The sequence below is a fragment of the Aulonocara stuartgranti genome (genome assembly GCF_965226115.1).
Source record: "Aulonocara stuartgranti genome assembly, chromosome: 5".
Classification (NCBI taxonomy): Eukaryota; Metazoa; Chordata; class Actinopteri; order Cichliformes; family Cichlidae; genus Aulonocara; species Aulonocara stuartgranti.
Window position 1 is genome coordinate 6,922,894 of NC_138943.1, and position 9,898 is coordinate 6,932,791.

General features: G+C 39.6%; 1 protein-coding gene across 2 annotated transcripts; it reads right to left on the bottom strand.

Annotated features, from left to right (window-relative positions):
* Positions 1–4,752: 4,752 nt before the first annotated feature.
* On the bottom strand, positions 4,753–8,576 carry nat8l2 (N-acetyltransferase 8-like 2). Of its 2 annotated transcripts, none has more exons than XM_082532215.1 (3): positions 8,491–8,576; positions 8,208–8,314; positions 4,753–6,539 (listed from the first exon to the last, which is right to left on the bottom strand). In XM_082532215.1, the coding sequence occupies exon 3, from the start codon at positions 6,526–6,528 to the stop codon at positions 5,857–5,859; it is 672 nt and encodes a 223-aa protein (XP_082388341.1). In that variant the 5' UTR covers positions 6,529–6,539; positions 8,208–8,314; positions 8,491–8,576; the 3' UTR covers positions 4,753–5,856. The 2 variants fall into 2 exon arrangements, with proteins under 2 accessions (XP_082388341.1, XP_082388340.1); XM_082532214.1 differs by adding an exon at positions 6,973–7,139 and having other exon boundaries at positions 8,208–8,536.
* Between the last annotated feature and the right edge of the window lie 1,322 nt (positions 8,577–9,898).

Genomic DNA, 9,898 nt, shown 5'->3' on the forward strand with positions numbered 1-9,898 from the left:
ACTGACGCTGGATTGTCCAATCAAATCTCTTAATGTGAACAGCCCCTCCCCTTCTGTCGCTGTGGACTCAGGCTTGTAGAAAAGGTTTAGTGTGGAAGAAGGGGCGTGAAGGTGGAGCTGGAAAGCTGCGAAAAACAATAAAAAGATGATAAAAATAAATTCTGGAAATTAACAAATTTCGTGAATTCAAATTCAAATTCAAATTCAAATTTTATTTGTCACACACACACAACCATACACAGTATGACATGGGGGTGAAATGCTTGTAGCTGTACAATGCCCGACCATTAAATGACAGAAGAAAAGTTTTACAATATTTACAATTTACAGTTTACTACAAAAAATTTACAAATTAACTTAGGAATTTACAGGAAAGAATGTGCAAATAGCAGAAGAGATTATAAAGATAAGGATTATAAATTATAGGAATTATAGGATTATAGGAAATGTGTGGTGGTGCGTGTGGTGACGTGTGTGAGAGTCCAGTCTTATAGTGACGTGTTTGGGAGAGTCCAGTCCTACACCTGGTTCAGGCCCCGAATAGCCTGGGGAAAGAAGCTCCTCCTCATTCTCTCTGTTTTGGCCTTAAGGGAGCGGAAGCGCTTCCCAGACCTCAACAGTGAGAAGAGTCCATTGTTGGGATGGGAGAGGTCCATCATAATCTTCCTAGCTTTGGACTTGCACCGCTTGGTGTAGATGGACAGCAGGTCAGGGAGCTCTGATTGAATGATGCGTTCTGCCGAGCGCACCACCCTTTGCAGATCTCGTCTGAATTGTACAAAAACCACATTTTCTGTGTCAAATTAACCAACATGTTAAGTGTTGAGGCTGCTGCACCGCGAACAGCAGTATCATCAACAACTAGGCCTCACGGTAGCAGGAGGCTGGTGCTGGTAGCAAGAGCTGTGGAGAAAAGCAGCAGGAGGGACCACAGTCCCAACAGCAGTGTGAGGAAGAGAGGAAGACAGTGAAATTAACATGGTAAGAAAATAGATGGAAGGACATAGCTAGAGAGAAATTCAAGGATTCATTAAAGTGAATGGCTACGAGCCACTGCTAATAACTAAAGTGTAGCTCTCAATTATCGTCACATGCTGCAGTTCAACTAATAACTAACCCAACAACATCTCAGATATACATAATATAACTTCTTTTTTTTTTGAGCCATCATGGTGCACTGCCTGGGCGAAAAATGCACTGGCGATCACCACAGTGATTCCACTTTAGTGACATGAACAGTGAATGCAAAGAGCTAAAGTTCTGTTTGCTGTATAATGTGGTTGTTACTGTACTAGATGCAGTTTCCGCTTTACCATCACTCTCTTGTCTCCATATCCCCACTCCTCAAAAGCTGTATCTCTAATTATAATGGGCCCAGGAAGAAAAATAATAATAATATTGCTTTTTGTTTCCATCTGCCTGGTACAGATAGCTGAAGAACCTTTGAAACACAAGTAACAGCATAATTGTAACTTTAATGCAATTACTGAATTTAGAACAGTAATGCATTACATTGCTTTAAACTGGGCTTAATAAGCATTTAAACACATGTATCTAATAAACTGGGTATATAAAAAGTGTAAAAGAATTTGGTTTATATTATAGACCAAGTATTTGGAAAGTGCAAGTATTAAATAACTTCCAGAAGAGAACAAAATACAGTCCAGTAAGTATCCAAAACATACAAGTTTCATATATATAATTTTTCAAGGCATCATATATCTGTTTTCACTCTTGTATGCTTTTCATACAAATTTCACACAAGACAGATACAAACTTTATAAGATTTATATATATATATATATATATATATATATATATATATATATATATATATATATATATATATATATGAGCACAAGATCCATAGAGGCTGGGGTCTATCACACCAGGCAAGACCCCAGGTGCAGGCTGTGTAAAGATGCCCCAGAGACAATCCAGCACATAACAGCAGGGTGCAAGATGCTAGCAGGCAAGGCATACATGGAACGCCATAACCAAGTGGCCGGCATAGTGTACAGGAACATCTGTGCCGAGTATAACCTGGAAGTCCCGAGGTCAAAATGGGAGATGCCCCCAAGGGTGGTGGAGAATGACCGAGCTAAGATCCTGTGGGACTTCCAGATACAGACGGACAAAATGGTGGTGGCTAACCAACCGGACATAGTGGTGGTAGACAAACAGAAGAAGACGGCCGTAGTGATCGATGTAGCAGTTCCAAATGACAGCAATATCAGGAAGAAGGAACACGAGAAGCTGGAGAAATACCAAGGGCTCAGAGAAGAGCTCGAGAGGATGTGGAGGGTGAAGGTAACGGTGGTCCCCGTGGTAATCGGAGCACTAGGTGCGGTGACTCCCAAGCTAGGCGAGTGGCTCCAGCAGATCCCGGGAACAACATCGGAGATCTCTGTCCAGAAGAGCGCAGTCCTGGGAACAGCTAAGATACTGCGCAGGACCCTCAAGCTCCCAGGCCTCTGGTAGAGGACCCGAGCTTGAAGGATAAACCGCCCGCAGGGGCGTGCTGGGTGTTATATAATTTTGTATTTATTTTTATTTTATTTATTTTTTTATCTCTTTATTTTATCTCCACAATATCTCAGACTGCCTAAACGTGATATTGATTTGCTCTCATCTTATGTTGAAATGACTTTCTGTAACCAAAAATGTCACAACAGAGGGAAACAAATATTTTTTCAGACAAAGTGGCACCAGAGTAAATCAAAGCAATTCTTTAGATATTTTGTGCTGTCAACAGGTTTACGGGACTTTTCGTACTTTTCTCTTCTGACAGAGACCAAATAATGGACAACAAGTCCTTTGAAGAGCGGTAAAATACTGACCCAAGATGGCTGCTGTCAAATATGATGAAACAGGAGTCACATGCATGCTACTGTACACATGCAACATACCTCACATACTTAGAAATTTCCACTCCCTTTGTTGTTTCCAGTATTTATTGATGTAGGATATATGCACAAGCAACATACAGATCGTCATGTGTTTAGCTTCGACCTCTCACCAGCTCTTACTTCTCATTTTACATGCAAAATTAGTCTCTGTTTGAATTGCAATGATTACATTTAATATATCTAATGAATACACGTTGAGTATAATTGTTCTGTTACTTTTTAATGTCATTTTAATTCTTAAGTTTGGTAAGTTAGTTTATAGACAGAAAATAAAGCAACATTAATTACCTAACCACTCTTAGAGTTACACCCATCTGGAAGGATCAAAGATAGGTACACAAGTGAGTAAAACTACAGACTGAGATGCTCTTTTTAAACCCTGATTCAGTACTCGTTTTGTTGTCTACAGTTTAATCCATAGCCAAGAAACAAGAGGCCATTTTGCTTCTTGCCTTACAAATTTCCATTTAAAGCATCTTGCTGCTAACATAGTTACCTGCATATACCAATTTGTCTACAGGTAAGGTTGTGACTTACAGTTTAGCATAAGTTTTGCACATAAAATACTTTTCAATTGATACAGTAATTGGTAGTAATAGTTTCCAATTTCTAAATGCTACAGGAGATACAACCAGCCTTTTTTTTTTCTTCTTTCATTTGACTCTGGCAAGGATGACATGCCATCTCCAGGACCTCAGTGTTTTAACACTGTGGTGGAGTGTGGTTTGTGGCTCAGCTGCAAGGGATGGATCGAGCAGTGGGTTCGGGGGACGGTACCTCCACAGCTGAGGTCCATCACACAAACCACGCCTTCCCTATTTCAGTAGCTGCTGGGGCCCAGAAGAGATCTCTGTGGGTTGGAGAGGACAGCATTGACGGGAGCGCGCTGGAAAGCGTACAGCCTAAAACAAACTGCTATGTCTTATGGTCCTTGTGTCACAAACACATTTAACAGGTCTCACTCAGGTTCACCCCCTCAGCTGGCAGCAGAGCAGTAAATTAAAGTTAATCCAGGCACACCTGGTTCTGTTTTTATCTTCATACCTGTGTGTAATCACATGTGAAAAAAAATATTGACAGCAGTGAGCATGTTCACGTGGCAGCTGATTTGTGGCAGAAGTGAAGACAGTAAAGTTACCAAAAGGCCACAAAGAAAGTATGATTGAAATGAACCTGAATTTTCTTTAAATGAAATAATATTTTATTCTGTATAAGATGGTCTGTTACATAACAATCATCTTTTGTGTGACACATATATCAAAGGCTGTTTTTATCCTTTCCTTTTATATCTGGAGCCTGTTTTCTGTGACTGATGTAGATCATGCAGAAAAGTGGCATATTAACCCCTCATCATTCAGGTGTTCAGTAACCTGAGACATATGGCGTGCTCTCAGAAATGAAACACAAAATGACTAGAAGAATACTATACACACAAATATTGGTCTTTCCAGCACAGTTCCTACAATTTTCTGCCAATACTGATCAGTGTTGATTTAAATAATTTGTTCAGTTCTTAGAAAAACTATCAACCGGAAATCCACGTAAAACTGAATTTTACTGTACCGTGCCCAGGATACTCTATTTAGGATTCAAATATTTGGCACCCCCTAATGGTAAACTAGAAAAATAGGCAGACAACTCAAAAGTGTGTTTACACGAACAACAAAGTATCTCCTGAGCATAGAAAAATGCATATTTTGCTTCACTTAGAGGGGAATTAGTTTTCAGTACAGCATGGGAAAACACAAAAAACAATGGGAGGAGTCCTTGTGGTCTTTTGCTAACTGCAGGAGATACTATGTTTTTCCTTTCTGGTCTGAAAAATGACAAATCAAACCACATAGAATTTTTAAAATGTTGGAAGTTGTAATGAACACCAGCTACAGCAGTCAGTGAGTTTCAAACTGCTACCATTACCCATGAAAGGTTGTGCACTAGGTCATCTGTTATTGTTTCATATTCTGCATCACAATCTATCACAACATATTCTAGATATAAAACTTGAGTTCACAAAGCATATTAGAAAATGTACTGTATTTACTTCCCAGCACTGTTGTTGGTGCACACATATTTTAAACTCCTAATACTTTCTGGTATAAAAGGAAGTAAATACAGTACAATATCAGTAAATACTGATTTTCATCAAAAGAGCTTCAGTGTTACTTAGATCAATAGTGTCCTCTGCTGTTCACATTCACATCTACAGTACAGGCTGGGGCACAACATACTGAATTTAGATTTGTGATTTAATTTTCAACATCATCAGTCTTAATAATCATGTCTTCATTTCATAAGCAAATATCTCAGTTATTCTGATTACATCAAGGAAAAAAGGTGTAAAACAATGGAAGAGTTTAATGAGAATTTTAAGTCCACTCTGATGCATATAAATTCTCTACGTTTGCCTTTTAAAAGTTAATGGTTTTATTATTAATATTATTACGACATGTATCTTTGTATCATGTGCTTACAATATGTTATCTGTCTCTCAGTTATGACATTTTAAAACATTTCTTTCTTTCTTTTTTAAATGAATACAGCAGAAAGTGGTCAGTACATCTGATTACATTAAGTTATTCTAATCGTCACTGAAAAGTACACAATGTAAGGATTAACTGTTAAATCTTGGTTCACAGGACTGGAGCTGCTAATTGGCCTTATGTTGTTAACAGACAATTTTTGGGGGGCTTAAGGTGTAGTCAGAGAATATGTAAAGTACTCTATAAAGAGGAAACCAGGTTTTAGTAACAACATCTTGCTCCTTACTTTCAGATCTGTTCATAGTGCTTTGTCCTAAAGTATATAACAGATTTGGCATTTTTTTCCTAAGTTACACCTGAACAACGTTTTGGTTACAGTCAAGTTTAACCATTGCCAAATATTAAACCACTGTTAAAGAGGAGCCAAGCGTGAAAACAACACACTGCTGATGAGTGTTATTTTTGATTTACAAGTATTTTTCCATCCTTATAATAGTGACCCTGGCCAGTGAAATGATCCAATGAGCTGCCTGTGCTTTGATATGAGACTGGACACGGTTAAACCCCACTTTGCTGTACAGGGCCACAGCTGCCATTTGGGTGGAGCTAGTCTCCAACACCGCCTTGGAGAAGCCCCGTTCTTTACAGAAGTCAACCGCGGTCTGAGTCAACCTAAAGCCGAGGCCCATCCGTCTATACTGTGGGGAAATGATCATTCTGAACATTTCCCCATACTTTTCTGTCCCACTGTGTTTAGCTACCACAGCCACCATACCAACAACCTGGGCTCTCGCTCCAACCTCAGCCTCAGCCACCCAGAAACAGTCATCAGGTCTGCTGAGGAAGTTCCCAGGGATGTCCTGCATGTCGGTGCGAAGTGTCACCCTGACGAAGCTGGCATATACTTCATGACAGCAGTAGTAGATGAGACCTACCCAAGCTGCTGGGAACAGTACAGCTCCAAACACAGAGCCAAGGAGATAACCAACAGCACACAGAGTCGGGGTGATGGTGAGGTAAAGGGGACTGGTCATGGCGTTATAGAAACATGGACGGATATGCTCCAAGATGCCAGTACTGAAGAGGGTGAGCACTGTGTCCTTGTCTGCAGGACGGTACCGACGGATCACCAGCTGCATGACGAAAGTAACTACAAGGAAAATCATAAAACAGTGAGAAATGCTGTTGTTATTTACACTACATTACTAAGCATGACCCTTAAGGAAAATTATTTTTAGTTTTTTACTTAGTTTCCTTTTTCATAATTTAATTTGATTTTATAAAAAAAATTTTTTAATGTGTAGAACTTTTTATTGTCGTGTTGAAAAGGCAGAGGAAAATGGCCAGACAGCTTTCAGCAGATAGGATAAAAACAATAATTCAAATAACCACTTGTTACAACGAAGTTATATAGACGAGCATTTTTAAACATACTCGGCTATGAACAGAAAGCTGAGACTAAAGCGTCAGCAAAATTGGACAACACATACTAGAATAATGTTGCCTGGTCTAATGAATGTCTTTTCTTGCCACACTTTGGGCACTTAGCACTGGCTGAGCATCTTTTAAATGTCACAGCCTACCTGAGTATCATTGCTGACTCTTCACTAGCTGGGCCCACGTCCTCATTTTAGGTTTGACAGCATTTTAGTAGGTAAAGGTGAATACTTGGACATTAATTGAGGTGCGGTTTGGGGAAGGCCTCAAAGAGGACTGGTGATGGCTCCCGGGCCTGGCAGATCCCCGTGTACTAAATAGGAGTGAATAAGTTAAAGAATTGAGAACAAGGAGGGAGGGAGGATGGGGCACGTGAACCAGAATGAACAGTTTGCAGAACTGGGGGGAACCTATATAGATGACAACCGGAAGGAGCGTGTTTGGAGGCGTGGTCCCGCTCCTGAAATTCCGATACATAATCTCCAATACTTGGGTAGTATTTATCACCACAGTGTACCAGTGCATCCTTTGATGGCAGCTTTCATCAGGATAAAGCACAATGTCATAAAACTCAAATAATCTCAAAGTGGTTAACGGTGAGTTCACTGTACTGAAATTGCCTCCACACTCACCGGGTCTCAATCCAACAGAGCACCTTTGGGATGTGGAAAGTTACATCCTAGATGTGCAGCTAACAAATCTGCATCAGAACTCTGTGATGCTATCATGTCAACGTGGACCAAAATCTCTTGAGAATATTTCCCACACCTCCTTGAATCTATGCCATGATGAATTAAGGCAGTTCTGAATGCAAATGCCAAACTGACCAAGTATTAGCAAGATGTACCTAATAAAGTGGCTGGTGAATGTAATCTGCAGATTGGTTCGTAGTGAAGATGAGCAGTAGTTTCAGTTTTCAACTAAATAGCTGAAAGTCAGGTGTACCTGCTCAAAAATGTTCATTTTTCCTTTTAACAAGACAACAATCTGATACATCTCCATCTTTGCCTTGATTTAAAATACTTCTCCACACAGAACGTACTCGTTATTTTACAGTCTTTGCACATTTAAATGCACGCGGCACGCAATAAGGACGAGCTAACGTGATGGTTTAATGCTATGTCATTACGTCATGGATATAATGGTATCAAATGTGTCTAAATGCCAGAAAACCCGTTACACAGTGTCTGTACATATGATCACACTCACGTTACACCAAACTCAACTCATTCAGCAACAGCACAGGCCTGTTCGTGCACCACCAACAGGTCTCTAACAGACCTTATCCAACTTAATAAAAAAAAAAACAACACAAGAAACGATTATATGAGTTGCTGTGTAATAAATTTGTCTGCTAGTCATATTACAATCGCACAATTACCTCTGCCTTACGTTAGTGAACTTGCACAAGTTGATACTTCACGGAGAAGAGTTCACACGAAACAATGAAGAAGCGCAGCAACACCGTGAATCAGCTCAACTTCTAGACTGGTTAATAAAACACAAAAGCAGCACAAAAGCTTGACTCTCAAAGCCCATATAATACTTCGATGGGATGATTCGGTTCAAAGTACAGCTGTAAAAGTGTTAAACATCCTCTACTGTTACACAAAAATGTTACACAAAGTCAACCATGCAGAACGTTTTCCTGCAGAAATCACAACCTTCCAACAACCTGCGGGGCCAAAAAACGAAGGCAACGCGGAAGAGTCAAAAATCGCAAAAGCGGAATTTATGGTTCAGCGGGAGTAGCGCGTTTGCAGTCTATCTGGGGGCTGGCCAGTTTATCTGCAGAGAGCATGTGAACGCTGGCGACTGTGTGAACAACTCGCAATCGATATTTCTGTGAGTTACCATCAACAAACTGAAATACAGCTCATGGCTGTCATCAACAGGTTTACGTGACTTTTCGTACTTTTCTCTTATGACAGAGACCAAATAATGGACAAACAAGTCCTTTGAAGAGCAGTAAAATACTGACCGAAGATGGCTGCTGTCAAATATGATGAAACATGAGTCACATGCATGCTACTGTACACATGCAACATACCTCACATACTTAGAAATTTCCACTCCCTTTGTTGTTTCCAGTATTTATTGATGTAGGATATATGCACAAGCAACATACAGATCGTCATGTGTTTAGCTTCGACCTCTCACCAGCTCTTACTTCTCATTTTACATGCAAAATTAGTCTCTGTTTGAATTGCAATGATTACATTTAATATATCTAATGAATACACGTTGAGTATAATTGTTCTGTTACTTTTTAATGTCATTTTAATTCTTAAGTTTGGTAAGTTAGTTTATAGACAGAAAATAAAGCAACATTAATTACCTAACCACTCTTAGAGTTACACCCATCTGGAAGGATCAAAGATAGGTACACAAGTGAGTAAAACTACAGACTGAGATGCTCTTTTTAAACCCTGATTCAGTACTCGTTTTGTTGTCTACAGTTTAATCCATAGCCAAGAAACAAGAGGCCATTTTGCTTCTTGTCTTACAAATTTCCATTTAAAGCATCTTGCTGCTAACATAGTTACCTGCATATACCAATTTGTCTACAGGTAAGGTTGTGACTTACAGTTTAGCATAAGTTTTGCACATAAAATACTTTTCAATTGATACAGTAATTGGTAGTAATAGTTTCCAATTTCTAAATGCTACAGGAGATACAACCAGCCTTTTTTTTTTCTTCTTTCATTTGACTCTGGCAAGGATGACATGACATCTCCAGGACCTCAGTGTTTTAACACTGTGGTGGAGTGTGGTTTGTGGCTCAGCTGCAAGGGATGGATCGAGCAGTGGGTTCGGGGGACGGTACCTCCACAGCTGAGGTCCATCACACAAACCACGCCTTCCCTATTTCAGTAGCTGCTGGGGCTGTTAAAGACTAGTAGTTAAACATATGCCATTTTATGACCAGTAGTCAAGGTAGTAAATTAGCTTAACAGCTGCAGGCCATATATTATCCTTTAGTTCTAATGGTGTGCTATGTATGTAGTTTAGTCTCTATTATACTCTTGAATAAAAGAAACATAATCATTTGTAGTTCATTAGACAAAATGT